This window comes from Brachypodium distachyon, chromosome 4 (genome assembly GCF_000005505.3).
Source record: "Brachypodium distachyon strain Bd21 chromosome 4, Brachypodium_distachyon_v3.0, whole genome shotgun sequence".
Taxonomy (NCBI): Eukaryota; Viridiplantae; Streptophyta; class Magnoliopsida; order Poales; family Poaceae; genus Brachypodium; species Brachypodium distachyon.
Genome location: NC_016134.3, coordinates 45,984,842 through 46,004,933, shown reverse-complemented (window position 1 = coordinate 46,004,933; position 20,092 = coordinate 45,984,842). Strand labels below are relative to the sequence as shown.

General features: G+C 44.0%; 3 protein-coding genes across 4 annotated transcripts; 2 read left to right on the top strand and 1 right to left on the bottom strand.

Moving 5' to 3' along the window:
• Positions 1-4,030: 4,030 nt before the first annotated feature.
• LOC100838428 (transcription factor LHW) lies at positions 4,031-10,010 on the top strand. 2 transcript variants are annotated; one of them, XM_003578834.4, is made up of 10 exons: positions 4,036-4,672; positions 5,301-5,447; positions 5,550-5,631; positions 6,104-6,145; positions 6,253-6,312; positions 6,721-8,457; positions 8,589-8,690; positions 8,829-8,969; positions 9,066-9,191; positions 9,329-10,010. In XM_003578834.4, exons 1-10 carry the CDS (start codon positions 4,581-4,583, stop codon positions 9,488-9,490), a joined length of 2,691 nt encoding a protein of 896 aa, XP_003578882.1. In that variant the 5' UTR covers positions 4,036-4,580; the 3' UTR covers positions 9,491-10,010. The 2 variants fall into 2 exon arrangements, with proteins under 2 accessions (XP_024310535.1, XP_003578882.1); XM_024454767.1 differs by lacking the exons at positions 8,829-8,969; positions 9,066-9,191; positions 9,329-10,010 and having other exon boundaries at positions 4,031-4,672; positions 8,594-8,685.
• Positions 10,011-10,254: 244 nt separating this feature from the next.
• Positions 10,255-11,038, bottom strand: LOC100822992. The gene is made up of 2 exons (XM_010241196.1): positions 10,596-11,038; positions 10,255-10,483 (listed from the first exon to the last, which is right to left on the bottom strand). The coding sequence occupies exons 1-2, from the start codon at positions 11,036-11,038 to the stop codon at positions 10,255-10,257; spliced, it is 672 nt and encodes a 223-aa protein (XP_010239498.1).
• Positions 11,039-13,012: 1,974 nt separating this feature from the next.
• On the top strand, positions 13,013-18,099 carry LOC100839044 (protein FAR1-RELATED SEQUENCE 5). The gene is made up of 5 exons (XM_003578836.4): positions 13,013-13,401; positions 13,875-16,055; positions 16,142-16,272; positions 16,374-16,469; positions 17,738-18,099. Exons 2-5 carry the CDS (start codon positions 13,877-13,879, stop codon positions 17,801-17,803), a joined length of 2,472 nt encoding a protein of 823 aa, XP_003578884.1. The 5' UTR covers positions 13,013-13,401; positions 13,875-13,876; the 3' UTR covers positions 17,804-18,099.
• The last annotated feature ends 1,993 nt before the right edge of the window (positions 18,100-20,092 follow it).

Below are 20,092 nucleotides of genomic sequence, written 5' to 3'. Positions count from 1 at the left end.
TCGGCCATCATGCTAGTAGCCGATACCGATGTGCCCAATGTCATGATATATAAACAACATGGTTTGATTCCTACTACAAATCATTGTTTGAAGAAGTATCATTTTCATATTACAAAATTGTCCACATATAGTTTGACTATTTGGTTGGGGTTTTATATGCTACCGAGATACAGAGCCTACGCTTTTGGAGAATCTCAAGCGTCCGCGACTATAAATTTTGTTTTAACGAAATAAAGTGAGTAAAATGCAATGGCACACATTTCCTCCCTCGCATGATTTCAGTTTCCTTTCCTTGCTTGAAGATCTCATTCTTCATCATTTGATTCGTAATGCAAATCATTGTTGGAAGGTATAATTTTTGTATTACATGGTCCACATATAGTTCGCTTATAGACCGTGTAACGCATCTGCGACAATGATATTTGTTTTATGTAAACTAGAGTGTGTATTTCAGTTTCCTTTCCTTAGCTGAATTAAGATCTCATTCTTCATCATAAGTCCTATTTTTGCATCTGTCCCATGATCTCTTCTCAAATTTAGTACACATAGCCATCAGCTGGCTGCCTGGCTAGATGCGCTGCTCATGACATTAAACCACGTCACTATAATAACTGAAGTGACAGTCTAATTTGTTTTTTCATAAGAGCCAAAGCAGTTCGTCAGACTGCATATGATGTGACTAAACTCAATAAACGTTCCTTTCAGGGAAGAAAAGAACTCAATAAAAAAATTCCCTGTTTTTTTCTACCGATCTTCGTGATAGATGTGTTCTTCTTTTGCTGATCTAGTGGAGCAATTCTAGAAGCTAACACATCCACATCAAAGAAGAGGAGTAGGATTAGTTTGCAAGGCTCCACTACTGAGTCAGCATAATCTTTGGATTAATATTTCACCTATCCTGGGTTAGGCCATCTCTCATTAAATAAAGGAATGCCACACGTTCACGGATGGAACGGGTGTTCACATATTAAAAAGGAAGAATAAAGGAAAATTAGTTCAGTTCCATCTAAAAGAGTACAAACTGGAAAATATCACTCTCATGACAAGGACATGTGATCCTTGCGATGGCACTGCTACTGCCCAAAGAAGAATGGCCATTTCCTTGCACGAGAACCTGTAATATATAACATTCCAGAATTTGGTTTTCACCCTTTCTTTACATAAACTGCAACAAATTCCAAGGAAGTGCTAGTAAAACAATTGACATCTTAATAAGTTCTTCAACTCAAGGGGGTTATTTGCTTGCTGGTAAAATCATGTGCGCAGCAGCTAATATATCCCAGACATGAAGTCCTAACAATGCTAATTAATCCCGGACATGCATGTCGTAGCGCTCTGGTCTGAAGACTTTGAGAAAAACAGAGCCGGACACTCCGACAGACTGTTAATTCCTGGTGAAAATTTGGAGCTATAATCAAGTTGATGTCGTTAAATTTGTCCCGGGGCATTTGGCTTTCCGAAGATGAAAAACGGGGTAGCAACAGAGCTCGGACCGGAGCTCGAGACTAGAACACACAGACGATCAAATGCATATATGTATGTTCTCACGTGCCGGTCCGGTCAAGAGCTAAAGCACAAGGCAGCAACCTGTCTCCATATGCTAAAGCTTCTCTTCTTCTTTTTGTTTTTTCATTCACAGTCCTCCCAGTCCCAGCTAGTCCAGTAGCCCCTGGTCCTGTTTTCACCCGGATCCGTGTTAAAATATGCCCATGTGTCGGTAAAAGATGAAAGGCCGGCCGGGGTAAGATTTTGGTCGGAGCCATTAGGTCATCGCTGTCAAAAAAAGCAGGAGTACTTCTGAGATGGCTGCCTGAGAGAGCACTCACTAAGTGCCATTTTTCTATATTGTAATTTTGTTTTATTTGCCTTATCCGAGCTCTAGAAGTACAATTAATCAACAGGAATCCTTTTCAGTCAAATTTGCACGTCCTCTGTTTATTTTTTTAGTGTTTTTAAAGATGGACGATTTGTGCAAAGCTGTATGTAGGTCAGCAGAAGCACCAACACATGGTGTTGGTAATCAGAGCTCTGGGATTGCTGCGAACATGGAGCTGCAAGATCTGTGAATCGACATCCTTTTCAGAAAATAAAGCCAATATCAAACAACCAAGATCTCACAGCGCCATGAGACCAAAAAAAGCAACTAAACAGGTGTCTGATGCAGCCACGACAGCTGACCTGTGGGGCCATGTTGCACATAATATTCAGGGGTGGCCCAGCTACCAGTGTCTGCTCAGCTGTTGGGTTCAGGACATATCTAATCATGAAAGGGAAAGAAGTCCATGAGACCATTTCTACTGCATTTTAAATCATATCTACACACACATTTGCATCTAACGAAACAACTTTATGGGAGGAACAATTTTTGCCTAGTAGAAAAATCAGTCTATAAGACAGTCTCTCTCTCAATCTCTCTCTCTGACCTGATTGTTATAGCCTCTGCCTTTCTGTGCCCTCACTGTAAAAAATATATACAAGAGCATTACCTGCCTGTTAATTTTAAAAAATTACCCCACCACCCCCCTCAAAAGCATACACGACCACATAATTGCACTCCATGCCCACCTTTTGAAGGCCCCATATTGGCACTATTGTAAATTGCCCAGAAGCCTAAAGGGCACATCTGTCAATACTCAACTGTTAAGATAAGAGTTTTTCTCTTAGGGTACAAAGGTGTTATTGTTTTTGGTACATGACAGGTCATTTGCCGGATAAGTTTAAGTTATCCGGGTTTGTCTTCTTTCGTAGGATTCTGACGAGTGGTTATGTTTAATGACAAGCCTTTTGGGTTTAAAAAAGGAATGTTACATGGTACTACAGCGTGACGAAAGCTTCTCAAACTGATTAGTTTTTTGTGGGGCTGACAGAGAAGATATGTATGTTTTTTCTTTTTTTTTATGTGTAGGAGATATTCAATTCTAAGTTTCTAACCATACATTGCTTGAAGCTTCTGGCACAGGATGGCCCTTCCACTTTTATAAGAACTGTCCAAGTGTGTGAGTCAGACACTAACAATGGTGGTTGTTCTGATTCCTAATTCGACTGAACTTGCCGTTTGGTTGGCTGCCATAGGTGAGGTGTGGTTTCTTGACTCTTTGCCATGCATAGCGTATTAATTTAGTTGTAAACCATGCTTGGCTGATGAGCATAAGTACCCTATTTCTTCATAATAATTCTTTTATCGCTGCCTGCGGTCTATGTTGAAAATGATGCACATAGTTTTCCATGTAATATCTACTCCCTCCGATCCAAATTGTTTGTCGCAACTTTGTCTAGATATGCATATGCACACTGAAATGCGTCTAGATACATACGTATCTAGACAATGTGCGACAAGTAATAATTTGGATTGGAGAGAGTATACTAGGGTGAAGGTTGTGCGTGCCGTGTGTCCAAAATATGCTAACAGGTGAACCTTAAAAATCAAACGTGCATAGCTAAGTCATTGGAACAACAACTGTAATGTGTTTTTTCTCCGCATCTTTGGTCACTATACAAGAAAAAAATTCATGTCTACGGTGGTCAACTAAACATGTATGGACAAAACCGTGAGAATGCAAAGAACTCTTATTTCTTATACTATGTTGCAATGAAGAAAGACACATATGCTTTATGAATAAAAACTAAAACATGTACCACTAGCTTTCTAAACCGGCTTCTCCATAGAAAAAACAGACTCTTAACTCTTAACTATTCGACGACACTTTCTGGTCCATCTAGAACGAAGAAACTTTCCCATTTGAAAATTTTAAAAAACCCATTTAAAGGTACACTTTCTTGTACCCAAGGTGCCAATATGAAAATTTGCACCATCATCATGATCTATTCATCTGGCAAACAATGCTAGGCAGCATAATATAAACTTGGGGAGCCACACCTATAGAGAGAAAATGCCCATCCTGCCCCTCGTGGAGGGAATGATGCCTGCCTCGGGAGCCGCGCTAGCCAAAGGAAAAGGAGGGGCAACGAGAGAAAAAGCAACAAAGAGGAAAGAAAGCCGCAACCAAAAAAAAGAAAGAAAGAAAAAATTTACACTAGCTCACAGGCAGCAGCAGGCAAAGAAGCCAAGAGACCACCACTAGCGGCAGCGGGCAGCACAGCAGGAGCAGAGTAGTGAGAACCCAAAGAGGCCAAAGCAGCGAAAGCGGAGAAGGAAGAAAAGAGAGAGATTGACGAGGAAGCGGAGGCGAATCCGAGAGCGCATTGCTCGGCTTGCCGCTCCGGCGCTTCCTCGGCTCAAGCGCCGCGCCGCCCGTCCGTAGGAGCTACTGCTACTGCCCTGGAGAGTGCAGCTGCTGCTGAAGCTGACGGCTGGGGCCAGGGGTGGTGGGTCCCCCTCCCCATCTGATGGCTGCTCCCCGCGCGGCGGCGGCGGCGGCGGTGAGAGGCGCTGGGGTCACGGCTGCGGCGGCGGGGAGGAGGGACGGCGGGGTCCGCGCGAAGCAGGCCGGGCGCGCTAGCTGCCGCGGCGCCTAGAGAGGCGGCGGCGGCGTCCGTCTTATTTCGCCCCCCTTGCTTCCCCCCCTCTCTCTCTCTCTCCCCGGTGTTGGAAGAACTAGGGTTTCGTCTGCGCTGCGGGGATGGCGGTGGGGGAGGCGCTGCGGCGGCTGTGCGAGGAGGTCGGGTGGTCGTACGCCGTCTTCTGGAAGGCCATCGGCGCCGCCGACCCCGTGTAAGCCTTCCTACCCTCCTCTTTGGATTTTGTCGCCGCCTCACTGTGTCTTAAGCTTCTCCTCCCGCTCGATCTTGCCAAAAATCTCGAAAACGAGCTCTGCCCTTTCCTCCCCTCAGACTTTCAATGCCCTCTTCTATATTTATTTTGCTGGGTTTGGAGTTTTCTTGAACATTCCATTTCAGCTAGATTTGCCTTGTTGCATGTAGTAGAGGAGTGAAGTGTGCGCGGGGAAGATTCGTAGGATGGGTATATTCCTCAGCAATTACTAATAAGGGGCTCCTTTCGCCGCGAGAAAGATGGCGCCTGGAAAAAGAACGCGCGTGCGCTTGTGTGTGTGTGCCTTCTCTTCCGCTGATGCTCCTTGCAACAAATTTAGTAGTGCCTTTACTAGAACATGAACAAAAAGCTAGCGCCTTGTCTGTGTAAATGCGTGTTAGCTCCTGGTGCATAAAAGGGCATCAATGTGCGAGCTGTTGCAGCAATTATGTGCAAGCTTTGGGGAGAGGATACATAGGAGAGAAAAAGGGGCAAGATGTGGGGGGTCATGGAGGAAGGCTAAATGCGATGTTAATTCCTTTGGAATTCGGTTCTTGCTTGATGATTTTGTTGGCTTGGCGATGTGCAGGCATCTTGTGTGGGAGGATGGCCATTGTGGCCACGCATCATGTCCAGCTGGATCTGAGGCTTCTGAGGTTGGGTGCGAATCAGGTGGCACCGTGTGCACTCTTGTTAGGAAGGTTATGGCATCACAGGTTCATGTTGTTGGAGATGGGTAAGCAAGAGCCTAGAACAGCATTTCCTAGTTACTGGCTAGCACAATGTTCTTGGTTAATTGCTTTTATTGATGGATGCCTTCTGCATTTGTGTTTTTCAGCACCATTGGTCGTGCTGCTTTTACTGGGAACCATCAATGGATTGTCCATGATACTGCCAATGATCACGGGCTCAGATCCGAGGTATAAATTCTTCTTCTTCCTCCTTGTGAACTGATATAAATGTAGCCCAAATCAGTTTTGTCTGGTCCATTTTTGCTGCCGCGTCATTAATAGCATGGACTCTGGGAATTTATGTCATTGCAACAATCCTTGTGGGGTTGTTTTGTCCTCACTTATTTGTTCCTTGTGTGTTCAAATTTTGGCATGTAGTGAGTTTTATCTATTGTTGTGCCAAATAAGTGGTCACTGAATGAGCTAGTTTCAAAAGCACAAAAATGGCATGTGGACAAGTGGAAATTATATAGGTTCACACGGGCAATTTTAGCATGATTTTGTGCAGAAACTTTAGTTAACCATGATGCTTCTCCCATAATGATTTCTAATCATCTTTTAGTAACAGTGCGGTGGACTTAATCTCTTGTTTTGGATATCTTCAATTGTGATGTGAGTTTTCTTAATGGAACAATAAGCTGTTGTTTTCTGCTGGTCATAGGTTGCTGCTGAAATGAATTATCAGTTCAGAGCTGGCATTCAGGTTAGTAGAATTGTCATCCTTCAATGGTTATTAGTATTTACAGATTTATTTACTTCTGTCTCTAGATTTATTTACTTCTGTCTCTTAATAAGTTGCTTGTTGCGCAGACTATTGCAATAATCCCTGTGTTACCACGTGGTGTACTACAGCTTGGCTCTACTAGTGTGGTAAGATACCCAAATTTTTACCCATGCAGATTAGTATATATATCCCATTCAACATGTCTTGAAGTTTGTTTCTGTGTTATAATATGGGCCATGAGGTAGAACAGTTGTACTACTTTATGACTGTATTACTTAGTTGACTGGTCAAATATTCTGTTCTCTGGATTCCTATATAAACTATATTTGTGGTTAGGTCCTAGGAAGACCAAACCTTCCTGTGGATTGGAGGAGGGAGCTGGAAAGAAAAATGATCTATGATTCTTGCTGTTATAAATTTAACTCTTTGTGGACTGCATTAAGAGGAATTGCTCTTCAAGTTGTACTATGACCACTGGGACTATGCTAGGCTGCTAGCTCTCCTATTCATGCTTTCAACATATCGGAGCTTATAAAATGCTTATTTTCTGACAGGTTATGGAGAATACAACTTATGTGCTTCAGTATAAGAAGCTGTGTTCTCAGCTAAACAATCGATCAAGTATGGTTGCATCTACTTCAGCGAAAAATGATTTGAGCCAGAAGGTCCAGTCACGCTCTTCACATGGTCTTCTGAGTGTCTACCCTACAGATAATTGCCCAAAAGCATTTAGTGGTTCCCCGGTGTCTTATGAACAGTGCTATGGTCCTGATGCGACAACCGTGTCAAGTAGTACAACAGCAAACACAGGAAGGAATGCTTCCTTGCTTAAGGTCGCACAGAGAAATGGTGAAGCTATTGGCGATCACAGTCTATATGGTCCTGATATGAGATTCAGACGGCAACCTCTTTACTGTGACACGAGAGTTCAAAGTACCATGCAAAGCAGTGTCGTGAGCTCAGGTTTTATCTCTTCTACCTCAACACCAGCAGAAAAGCATTCAATGTTGGCGAATGACATTGGACAATTAGAACTGGGAAACGTGGAAGAGTCATCAGAGACCCGAAAGCTTCTGTTAAAATCTCTTGCAAGCCGGAACCCTGCTGTCCATGAAAATTCAAACATGCCTCCGTTGCATGGAGGGAGTGAGGTCCTTGATTTTCTAAACGGTCGTGGAAATTTTGATTTTCTCCCTGACGGTACTAGAGCAGTCAAGTCTAACTTCTATAGCAGCAACAGCACAGCAAGTGAAGTATTAGACCAAAGATGTAAGTCTACTCCTGGGGTGATAGGACACAAACCAGCTATGCCATATAAAATCCCTCAATCTGCGCAATTCATTATGAGAATGGGGAGTCCCAAAAGAGACTCATGTCATGCTGCTGCAGATCCATCCTCTGGCTCCGAAGTTCAAGCATTTACTGGATTGAGAACAGTCTTTTCTCAGGAGAATGAACTAAATATTCCGGATCATGTTTGCCAAAACCTAAAGGCTAAAGAAGTAAATAACTCCAGTTTTGCTGTAAGCATACAAGGTCTGAAGAATTTAGATCAACACAAGCTCGCTGACATTTCAAGTGAGCGATCTTCCTCATTTCTTATGGATCCGACTACAGGAAATGATTTGTTTGATATATTTGGTACTGAATTTCATAATCCGAGTCACAGTGTGGATGGCGATCCGACCTGGAACACTGCAAAACCAGAGAGTTCTGACAGAGATGCACCTGAGTCCTCAGCTTATTTTGATACACCTCAAGCATTTGGTGCACTGGAGGACGAGTTCCCTTTTTCTGGGATCTTCTCACTAACTGATAGTGACCAACTATTGGATGCAGTTATCTCCAGTGTCAATCCCGGTGGCAAGCAGATCTCTTGTGACAGTGCCTCTTGCAAGACTTCTTTGACAGACATGCCTAGCAGCTCTTATTGCGGCTCAAAAGAAATGAAGCAACAAGAATCATCTGGTGCTCTTCCTTTGCTGGTCAAGAATGAGTTGGCTGTTTCAAATTTTGTTAAAGAACCATGTTTTCTAGAGAAGACTGAGGATGGTTGTCTTTCCCAGAATACTGGAATGCACAAATCTCAGATACGCCTTTGGATTGAGAGTGGACAGAATATGAAATGTGAAAGCGCGTCAGCTTCAAACAGCAAAGGCCATGATACACCAAACAAGGCAAACCGGAAGAGATCTCGACCAGGAGAGAGTTCTAAGCCCCGACCAAAGGACCGTCAGCTTATCCAGGATCGTATAAAGGAGCTCCGGGAACTTGTACCTAATGGGGGAAAGGTAGTCTATAGTTGACTTGCACATTTTAGTGGTCCTTTTTTGGTTATTTTGGATTTTGATTTCATTTGTTCAAAATGGTCCTAGACTTGTAGCATAATAACTGGTATTCTCATGTCATTTTTTGTCAACAGTGTAGCATTGATGCTTTGTTGGAGAAGACCATCAAGCACATGGTTTTCTTGCAGAGTGTGACAAAGCATGCTGACAACCTCAAGGATTCTAACGAAACTAAGGTATAAACACACTTGTTAATTTCAATCATCTTTACGTCTGTTACGATGAAGAAAACTTGCTTGTAATCTATTCCATGACAAAATAGTTGCAAACCTGATACAATCTTTTGCCATGCTATTTTGATAAACTTCAAACAGATACTTGGCGGTGAGAATGGTCCTCTTTGGAAAGACTACTTTGAGGGTGGTGCGACTTGGGCTTTCAATGTTGGCAGTCAATCCATGACATGCCCAATCATTGTTGAGGATCTTGACCGGCCTCGTCAAATGCTCGTGGAGGTACACAACTCTGCCATTATTTGTTTTCCTGATCATGTGATTTTCAATAAATAAACATATTATACTTCCAGTTTGTTGACATCACTATGTCTGCAGATGATTTGTGAGGACAGAGGTATCTTCCTGGAGATAGCTGACTTCATAAAAGGGCTTGGATTGACCATCTTGAGGGGTGTGATGGAAGCACGCAAAAATAAGATCTGGGCACGGTTCACTGTTGAGGTAAGTTGTTCCGTGCATTACGAAGCACATTGTTCATGTACTTATACAAACTGCGTGTTTCGACATCTGCTTCCCATGAATTTAGTCGGATGTTGCCTGCTTTCGCCAGGAGTTCTTAGTTGGTTCTGTTTGTGCAGGCCAACAGGGATGTGACTAGAATGGAGATTTTTCTCTCGCTTGTGCGCTTGTTGGAACCCAGTTGTGATGGCGGCGGATCAGGAGAGAATCCTGATAATGTAAAAATGCCTCTTGGGATTGCGCAACACCAGATTATCCCAGCAACAGGGCATCTTAGATGAGCCATCGAGCACGGACATGATCATCCGAGGCATCTTTGAAGAGCTAAGAGCAGGAGTTCAGTTCCACTTCTGCAATGACTAGCACCGTCAACTGACGATTAGCTGGTTTCTCGTGACACACCACGCATCTTTCTCGCGGCCAGGCTTGCAGAAACCTTAACAGTAGACGCATCAGGAGGTGGGGCAATTGGTTTAGAAAATGATCACTAGGAAAATATTTGGCTTGTATAATCTTCGGTTCTGTTTGTTATTACTGATGTTTGTTCTTGTATTAGCGAGTTTCTTTTTTTCTTCTTCCTGTTGATAGACTGAATGGCAGTTCTGAGTTGCTCTGTCTAGCATGAGCTGACAAAAATCTTGAGGAGGCTATCTTTGCAAATGTATCATGCTGTTTTTACTGGACTAGACTACACTTTGGGGTTTCATCAGTTGAGCTGCCATTCTGCAACCATCTTCCCTGTGTCCATACTCCATTTTGTACTACCAATTGTAACAGCTAGCATGCATCTTTATGTGAGTATTTCTTACCACCTGGAGATCTTCAAGCAAAGCAGAACAACAACACAACACCTGGAAATCTACATACTCCGAACACATAGTACTGCATTATGTAATCCTGTGAGTATTAACTAAGTATACTGCTACGTATTTGCTAGTACTAGTATATCAGTATATCCACTATGTACATTGTCCCCTGTTTACCTGGCCAAAATCTTGGCTTATTGATCCTGATTATTGCTGTGCATAAGCGCTAATTGAACCAACTAGGCCATGAAGTCTCTCATGAGCTGAGCGGCCAACGCCTTGCTGCTCTGCAAGTCCACGTCGTGGCGGGGGGGCGCCGCCGCTGCCGCCCATGACCCGCCATTGCTGCCGCCCATGAGGAAAGAAGCCGCCCTCTGCTCGGCGCCGCTGCCCCGCAGGAGGCCGAGCGTGAGTGACACGCCGGCGGGCGGAGGCAGGGACCAGGCCAGCCCTGGTCCCGGTCCTCTCCTAAGATTTTGAATTTCTATTTGAGTCCCTGCATGACTTTGTGATTTCACCTATGAGCTTCCTATTTTTTTGTTTTGGCCCTCCTAAATGATTTTTTCCTGCCTCCGCCAACTGGCCGCCACCGCCGTTACTGGCGAAGGAGGAGAATTGCTCGCCGGGGCCGAACTGCCCGTAAGACGCCGCGAACATCGAGTACTCTCCGCCACCGCCGTTGTTGTCATGGCGGCTGCCGCTTGCTTCTTCGCCGCCGCCACCGGCCTCCATGAACTTCATGAGCAGCTCCCGGTGGCCGGCGCCGGAGACGTGGACGAACGCCGGCGGCGGCGCCGTCCTTGTCGTCGTCCTCGCCTTCTTGAGCTGCTGCTGGAAGGAAGTGGCAGCAGCATCATCTTCGCCGTAGAAGCTCGCCTGATGAGCCTGCTGCTGAGAGCCTGCATCAACCATGGAGACTGCCGCAGCTGACAGCACCCCGTTGTTGCCGCCGTCTTCGTCTTCTTCTCCGGCGACGGCGGCAACCTTGTTGCCGGTCTCCTCCAGGTACATCTCCTCCACCATCGGCTTCCACAGCCTCACCCTCGCTTTGATGAACCAGTTCGACACCTGTGACCTGTACACAAATTTCAGATACGAGAGTACGTACATGGTAGTACGACGTTGTACTGTACTTAAGTGTATTGTACGTATTCTGTCTGAGCGTACACAAATACGACCTGGTTCCTGGTGAGGCCGGTCTGCTTGGCGCGCATCACCTTGTCCGAGTCCTTGGGGTATCGGCACGCACGACACGCACGCTTGACGTCATGACAGGCGGAGCCAGTGAGACGTTGACACGTAGCATTCCGCCCGTTTTAGCGAGCAATCATGAAAGTTGCGCCTGGGTGTGTACGTATGCGTCGACGGAATAAGGCTTCAATTATTATTGGGTTAATTTTTATCAACTTCTAATACTCTTTTCTTTACGACCGATATTATTTGTCTCGAATTCGTCCAAATATAGACGTATTTATGTTTAAAAAACGTTTAGGTACATGTAATATTTCGACAAATAATTCCGGCTGGAGGAAATAGTAATATAATTGACCCCAAATTTTGCGCAAAAAATTTGATCCCAAAGAGTATTGAGCTTCTCTGGAAGCTAGCTTCACCTGAATTTCTCACACAAGCTGCTGCTCAGAAAAGCCCCATAAACTGTTTACATTCCTTTCTTTTTGGCTTCTGAAATTTCAGTTCAGAACTTGCTCTAAACATGAAACTACTGCAGGTTCACGATGAGTTCAGCAAGCAACAGAGAATACACACTTAGATGTTAAATTTTCTTGAGATACAAAAAGAGCCAAGATTGGAGGCTCACAATTTAGATCCAACCAATTTCTGAGATTCGTCAATGCCTACCATATACCATAATCACAAGTTCACCAAGCAACGGAAATTTTACTAGAACCACTGAAAAAACACAATATTGCTAGAGAACCAAAGGAGCTCGGCGACCTGGGGCGGGGAGGAACTCGGTTGACTAGGGGGCGTAGGAGCTTGGGCAGAGGAGTCAGGGAGGAGGTCTTCTCATTCGGCGGCGCTCAGGGGAGGTCATGGCGGATCTACGGGCTGCGGTCTCTGGCGGAGGCTGGCGGTGAAGAGACGAGGTCCGGTGGCTGGGCAACGTCGTCCTGGAGCTCTCCGGTAGGGCTATGAGGTCGTGCTGGCGCTGACAAGGGGCGAAGTGCGCGGCGGCGGATCTGGGGCAGTTGCAGCAGCTGAAGAGGGAAGAGGGAGGGGTGCAGATCCAGGAAGATGAGGGGAGGAGGGGAGGGGGGCGGCGGTTGGGGGGTAGATGGGGATGGCGGCGGCCGAATCCGGGGGAGCTGATGAGGGCGGCGGCCGGCGGTCGGGATGGAGGGAGTAGGCGGGGCGGCCATTTGCGGCGGAGATGGAGGGAGGTGGCGATGGATATGGACTCGGGTCTCACGAAAAAAGGGTTCATGGGTATAACTTGGCGGTGGCATTTTGACCGTAAAAACGGTTCGCCGCGAGGGCAAGTCCGAAAATGCTACGCGGAAGCCCAAGAAACTGGTCCGGATCAGTTTCTCCTGGCAGCTGTTTTTACACATGATTTGGGTTGGGCTTCTCTTGACAGCTGGTGGGAAATTTTTCCTTCTTTTGGGTTTCAGCTGCCTAGAACCTAAAAACTGGTCTAGAAGCCCAAAAGAAGGGGGCCTTAGGCTCTGTTTGGTTGGGTTTAAAACTGCTTTCTGATTTTTGGCTTATAAACCACAAAAGCACCAAATTAAGTGCTTTCGGGTTTGGGTTTTGACATTTGACTTGATATTGTTAGATGATGGTATAATTAAAAAGCCAAAATCAAAAACAACTATTTAGGTGCTTTTGTGACTTATGAGTCAAAAATCAAAAATCAGTTATGTGACGAAACACAAGGCCATGCTTGGGCTTATTCTGCACCTGTAGAGAGCCCAGCCTAGCTCATATTCTCCATGTTCCGGCCCAACCATCTCCCTAGCCGAGGCGCCGACTGGGTTGCATCGCAGCCATTCCATTGCCGACCCAGTGACCCACGCACGCGCCGTCCTCGCCGAACCTCCTGCGCCGGTCGTCACCGCCGCCTCCTCGCCGCCGCTGAGAGTGCTTCGCCCACCGCTGTCCCCTCCGCCCATACCCACGCCCCGCGAGCGGCAGCGGTGGCGCCCGCTTTCACCCACGCTCGCCGCCTGCCTCCCCAGCGCAGGGCGCTGCCTTTCCCCGCGCGGAGGCAAGGCGACCTCCCCGGCCGGTGCCAGTCTCCCTCGCGTGACGTCGCCGTCTTTCTGAGTCCAGAGGATAACCCCTCCCCGCCGCCTTACTCCCCCCATCAGCGACGGGCCCTCGCCGACGGCCGGAGTCACGACTCCTTAACCCTGCCGCCACAGGTCAGTCCTGGGTCCATAAATTGTTCTTGTCGCATCCGTTTTCCAAAATTTTAGCTCCCACGCTGTATCGGAGAACGTCAGGGGAGCAATACTGTGCTAACCTGGTACAATGAAATATGCATATGTAGTGAGCCTTGCACATTTAGGGTTGGGCAGCATAGAGGTTATGATGTGTGAGGGATTGCGTACATCACGTGGTGAGGGTAAGGGTAGGGTAGCTTGGATAACCGGAGATAGTGGTTAGCTCGCACGATCGCGAAAGCGTGTTTGGCTTTAGGGTTCAGATTCCAGACGGCATGCTTTAAGAGTTTAAGTTGCTATTAATTGATCAAAGCCAAGTGTACTCTAGTATGGCGGTATCTTATGTTTGTCACATCCTTAATTATGATCTGTCGCTTGTTTGAATTTTTCTCTAATTAGATTTTGCTTGGGATTGTGGACCAATACGTTGCCTTTTGTGGTGGATTATGCAGATATGGAAGGTGCTTCCAACGCTATTGAGGTCGATGCGGATGTGATCTGTCTCGACAACGTGGATGACAACGTGCAAGAAGCTCAGGAGAATGGAGAGGTGCAAATGATCTGTGATGCTGAAAATGAGGGTCAAGTAGCTTTTGACAGCCAAGAACAGGGACAGGATGAACATTTTGTGAGGGATGAAGAAGACCAGGAAAACAATTCTGTTACTCCAAACCATGAGGAGTTTACTGAAGAACTGCGGACGAAAGTTGTGTACAGTGAGGAACATGCTTACATGTTGTACTGTGACTATGGGCACCGTATGGGCTTTAGTGTGCGGAAGGGAAAGCAGTACTACTTTACAGGGACCAAAATTATTCGCACGAAAGACTATTACTGCTCAAAGGAAGGTTTAAAGGATGATGAGCAGCTTACCGAGGCAAACTTTAATAAGCCAGAGACCAGAACTAATTGCAAAGCGATGGTCCGTTTTAGAGTTGACAATGAAGGTCAGTGGCGAGTCATTCAGATAATTCCTGAACATAATCATGAGTTGGTTACGCCTGGAGATATACACTTACTGAGATCAGTAAGGACCCGTTCGATTCCAAAACCCAGGGCGCTGAATGCAATGGTGAATGCCGAAATGCAAGCAATGAATGACAGTTTGCATGTGAATGACGATGGTACTGAATGCCATAGTCAGCTTAGTATCCAAAGTTACACACTGTTTGAATCAGAGGACGCCCAGGCACTTGTAGGCTATTTTAGGCGTAAAACGATTGAACAAGGTATGTTCTATTGGGACGTGCAAGTCGACCAAGAAGGCCAAATGACTAATTTCTTTTGGAGGGATGGTAGAAGCCGTGTTGACTATGACTGTTTTGGAGATGTTGTGGTATTTGACACGGTATTTCGTACCAACAAGTACAATATGGTATGTGCTCCATTTGTTGGTATTAACCACCACATGCAAAATGTTATGTTTGGCTGTGCATTTATGTTAGATGAGTCGCTGACGTCCTATGAGTGGTTATTTAAGTCATTCTTGGACTCAATGGGTGGTAATCCGCCTAAAACAATCCTTACTGATCAGAATGACACTATCTCTAACGCAATTGAAGTTATTTTCCCAGAGACTCACCATTGTTTTTGTTCATGGCATATTGAAAAGAATCTGCAGTCCTATTTGGATACTCTAAATGCTTCCGGGACATTTTATAGCATGTTCATGAAGTGCATGAAAGATTGTGAATCAGAAGCAGAGTTTGAGGAAACATGGGCCATGATGCTTCATGAGAATAATTTGCAGGGTGACCAGTGGCTCACTGATCAATTTGAGCAGAGGCATAAATGGTGCACAGCTCTTCTCATGGATACATTTGATGGTGGTATTAAATCACTGGATAGGAGTTTGAGTTCACACAGTGTGCTGAGCAGCATTGCTGATGAATCAATTTCACCCACTAATTTTGTTCTTGAGTTTGATAAACTGGTTGGGAGTTGGCGTACAAATGAATCTCTAGAGGATATTCAGTGCAACCAGTCTCCCCCAGAGTATACAGTTAAGCACAACAGTGTTTTGCAGCACGCTGCTGAAGTTTACACACATAAAGTCTACAAGTCTCTTGAAACAGAGTTTCTAGATGGATACACCGACACTTCTTATTCTTATCAGGAAATGCGATGCAGCGAAACATTGTATAGGTTTGAGTTCATTTCGCAAAGTGGCCCGAAAGTTTGGATAGTTTCCCTTGACACCTCTACCATGGAATTGAACTGTAGTTGCAAAAAATTTGAGACGATGGGCATACAATGTCGACATGCAGTAAATGCACTCAGTATCAAGAATCTTGATAAAATTCCTGAAAGATATGTTTTAAAACGGTGGACAAAATATGTTAGAAAAGGAACTTATTTATTTCCAACTGACGAGTTTCCAGAACAAGATTGCGCGGCAGCTCAGCTTGCATATCGTAACAGAGCTATGCTGTTTGTTTATGATCTGTTAATGAAGAGCAAAGGTCATCAGGATACAAGAAAACTTATTGTTGATGTGCTTGAAAATGGAGAAAGGTCATTAGAAAGTGTATGTGAACTCAAAAGGATGCATATGCACCCCTCAGGAAAGGACAAAGATGGAAGTAAGGCTGACAAGAGGAAGAAAAAACTAACTAAGCAGGATAAAAGTTCAAGTAATTCCTCCTCTACTTTACAGTATATTTGCTTGTTCAGTGCTTAGGTAGTATTGCTTTTGATAAATCACTACACTGTTTTGTAGGAAATGTTAAACAAGCAGTCTTGCCTCAACCAGACCACTCGGTTTTTATTGACCAGCCAAATCAAAATGAATATTTTGCAACAGAAGATATTGCAACAAACTCATCTATCGGTAGACCTTTCTTCTACCAGGTAGAAGTCCTAGCATTAACTCTTCCGCTGTATTCTTAATTATTATCCTGTAGCTATTTTGGCATGTGATGATAAGTTTGCACACCTTATATCCTTTCTAGGAATATCCTGCAACTAGTAGTGTTTCAACAAGTCAGATTCAGGGTCATGCAACTATGCATTCTGTGTCTCAGTGTGCACCAGCACCACAACCACAGGTATGTTGTTGAACTTTCTACTCTATTGTGTCAAAAGGTAGTTATGGTTTGGTAGTTTCCAAGACCTACTAACTTTTTTAGTTTAAGGACTTACTTGAACCAAGCGTGCAAGCTTAAGGCTCCGTGTGCGATTTACTCCTTTGTCAAGATCTGTGGGCTTTAAAACTAGTTTTGAGTTCATGGGCCTACATACACAAAGTTTGCAAGTTTCAAGGACCCATTGTGCAGTCTATGCAATACAAAATAATTTGGTGAAGCCTGCGATTATGGTCATACCTTGCAGCAATTTTTTTTTTGGGATATACTAACATGGCTTATTGGTCTTGCTGTAAGTTACCAACATTTTGTTACCAGACAACCGCGCCTTACTGAAAGAGTATGCTACTCTTTCCTTGGCTCCTTGCATCCTGAACTGGAGGACTGACCTTCGATATCACAGACTGCACAGCTTGTTCTACCCTAATGTATAACAACAGAATCAGATACTATTCAGTGCTTCATTTATTGATGTTGCCACGTTATTCATGGAAAAAAATTAAATGGTATTTACCGGGCTGCTAGCTACTGCATTGGGTCACAACTCACAAGTAGATAACATACATGCGTACTCTAGTGCTTTGTTATTGGTGCTGACTTGCTCCAGCCATATTATATTCGAGTATCATGATGCAGATGAAGAAAAGAAAGATGAAAGGGAAGAAGAGAAGTAGTAGACACTAAAAGAATGCAAAACTGAGGGCTTGTTTGGTGTTAGTGTATTTTTTAGACACTAGTGTTTTGGTATTTGAGGGTTTTGGGTGAACACCCCAAACACTTAAAAAAACACTAGTATGAGAAGTGTTTTAACTTAGTACAAAAATGGAGTGTTTTGTGGGGGGAAACTAGGGATTATCCCCTCCAACCCCTTTCTATCAAACAACCATTTGGGTTTCTAGTGTTTTTCAATTTGGAATGGATAATACCCTAGAAAACACCTAGAAAACACTAGTGCCAAACAAGGCCTGAGAGGTTTTCAATAATCAAGTTTTAGAATAACAGAAAATTAAGGGAGAAATCATGGAGACTGCAATAACTATGGCTGTAGCAATTGTTGTTTTTCTTTCTTTTTTGACCACAATTGTTGTTTTTCTCTTGTTACCAGTTTTCTGCCCCTATATAATTCCCTCCAAATCAGAGAAGTCCTACTGCTTTTATTTATCCATGTTTTAATACGTGCCCCTGGGCCACTTGTATGTTGGTAAGTTTATCGTGTTCATACACCGTGACAGGAATTTCCAGCATACAGCGCGGTCAATCATCCTCCATCGACATTCGGTGGTGGAAGAGATTTCTGAAGAATGCAGACCGCTGATTTGTGAATACCCGTGGAGTTCATATTTGTTCATCTGATTGTTGTATGTGCATGGTGTATTGAAACCTAGGCTGTAGGTCCCCTTTTTCCTGTACGAGTTTTCTAATTGATGTACCGGATGTAAATATGTCGTCCAACTGTATGGGATGGAAGTACCGTGCCGTAGAAAATTAGACGAGTTAATATGTTGTATTTTTACTCGCATGTAAAGGAACATGGGGGGAAAACCCTGGAATTTTTTGTGAGTAGTTTCCTGTGTGCTAATTTTTCAAATGGTAATGAGATCTATTAGGAATTAGCAACATATAACAAATTCGATCACTTCGTTTCAATTAGATCTTTTCATCCCCTGGTTCAAGAACTGTGACGCCATCACTTGATGTTGATATTGTATATTATGACCAAAATGCAAAAAATAAATGAGCTGCCAGCACAACTTGTCGTTGTGTACAGAATATGCAAGATGATTATATATCATATCAATTGAGATTGCTAACCACGATGTGCCACGCGGTGCTTTATTGGGTTGGTACTGATGTTTGATGACCATTTGGTTTATACTTAGGATGAAACTTCCTCCGACCCATATTAAGTGTCGTAACTTTGTCACCATTTGGTTTATACTTAGAGTAAAATGCATCACCAGTTCATGAACTTGGCAAAAATGAACACTTTAGTTCACGAACTCAGAAAACGCACACTTAATCTTTTAAACTGGGACTACTGTATTACTTTAGTTCAAAAACGGTTCGGCAAGGATTAAACACACTACGTGTGGCTGCCACGTTAGTTTCAGCCAGGACCACAGTCTGCTACTCGATTTTCTCAGGATATTTTTTGCAAAATCACCATGCCCAAGCCGCTCCACGAGGGGCAAGGCGGCTGCGCCCTAAGAAGGGGATCCTGGGACTCTAAGAACCACGCCGTTGCACAAAACCCCCCTGAGAAAATCGAAGTCGACGTGGTGTTTAAGCCGTACCGAACCGTTTTTGGACTAAAGTGACACAGTAGTCCCAGTTTACGTGTTGAAGTGTGCGTTTTTCGAGTTCGTGGACTAAAGTGTTTATTTTTGCCGAGTTCATAAACTAGTGATGTACTTTACTCTCTGGATTAGTTAGTTAGTCGATTTAGTCTTAGTTTGAAGCTGGCGCAGATCCGTCGTCGGTATTTTCGAGTGTTGGAGATTGGATGGACACACGGATGGCTTTCCGGTTCTAGATTCACGGATGGCCTGCTGAGTGCTCTGATTGTTTGAGGCTGACACGTTGTTCTTGCTCCGTCGCCAGAGTCCCTGCGCTTACCATCACTATCAGAAACAATAAAACTATTCTGTTTTTATTCGTCCTCCACGAGCAATAGGTGCCATCTGTTCAATCTATAGGGTATTGCTTAGGTGCATTTTTTTTTTACTTTGGATTGCGGTGCCATCTGTGAGAAAAGGCTAGTGCCATGGTGCACATTATTTACTTAGGGTTAGAGGACCTGAGTTGGGAGTTTTTGTTGTGAGCAAGTGTTTTGTGACATTTAATATGGGATGGAGAGAGTAAACGGTTATCACAATTTAATTTTTTTTGACATGCCTCTTAACGAATTGCATATTTCGAACCATGTAAGGAGCATCATTTGTTATTTTTGTTATGTTAAGTCGGTCAATGAGGTTTGAGGTTGGTGCCATTATAGAAACAAAACACTTTCGTGGTATCATTTAGAGTACAACTTACTCATTTTATGTTTCTTTGCATTTTCTTGTTCATGAAGGGGTGCATTTGTTTGCATATCACATTTCACCATAAATAATCATTTTTTTTGTAAACTTGTCCAACATTTACAAATTTTGAACTAAGTGTAGCAAGTCACTAGTGACGCTTCCCACATTTTACTATGTCGTATTTTCAAGGCCTTATTTAGTTGCATGTCACACCGAACCTTAGTCGTGTCAAAGTTTTCTAACCATCAATGGTTACATCTTTGTCTTGTCATTCTCCGTCAGTACACTTTAGTTGCGTGTCACACTTAAAGCTAGTCATCATGATGTTAGGCTTGCCAACACTATGGTTCTGGGTTTTTAATAAAGTGAAATGAAAGGCATCTATTATTCACTTATTAAGTAATTAATTAATAATATTTCTATATTCTTTATGTAGATATTGCTTGGATGCGATAGTGTTTGTTGGCACTCAAATTTTTTACCTGTCTCAATAAATTGAATCATATCCCAAAAAAATGGGATGCCATCGCTTTGGTCCAACCTTGCGCAAGCCGTCCACAAAGA

Bases quoted from the DNA above. Each gene is read 5' to 3' on its own strand.
- LOC100838428 (XM_003578834.4), top strand. From the start codon at position 4,581: ATGGCGGTGGGGGAGGCGCTGCGGCGGCTGTGCGAGGAGGTCGGGTGG. The intron at 4,673-5,300 runs GTAAGCCTTCCT...GGCGATGTGCAG, and splicing joins ATCGGCGCCGCCGACCCCGT to GCATCTTGTGTGGGAGGATG. The intron at 5,448-5,549 runs GTAAGCAAGAGC...TGTGTTTTTCAG, and splicing joins GTTCATGTTGTTGGAGATGG to CACCATTGGTCGTGCTGCTT.
- LOC100822992 (XM_010241196.1), bottom strand. From the start codon at position 11,038: ATGGTGGAGGAGATGTACCTGGAGGAGACCGGCAACAAGGTTGCCGCC. The intron at 10,484-10,595 runs GTTGGCGGAGGC...TCAAAATCTTAG, and splicing joins AGTAACGGCGGTGGCGGCCA to GAGAGGACCGGGACCAGGGC.
- LOC100839044 (XM_003578836.4), top strand. From the start codon at position 13,877: ATGGAAGGTGCTTCCAACGCTATTGAGGTCGATGCGGATGTGATCTGT. The intron at 16,056-16,141 runs GTAATTCCTCCT...ACTGTTTTGTAG, and splicing joins TAAGCAGGATAAAAGTTCAA to GAAATGTTAAACAAGCAGTC. The intron at 16,470-17,737 runs GTATGTTGTTGA...ACACCGTGACAG, and splicing joins CACCAGCACCACAACCACAG to GAATTTCCAGCATACAGCGC.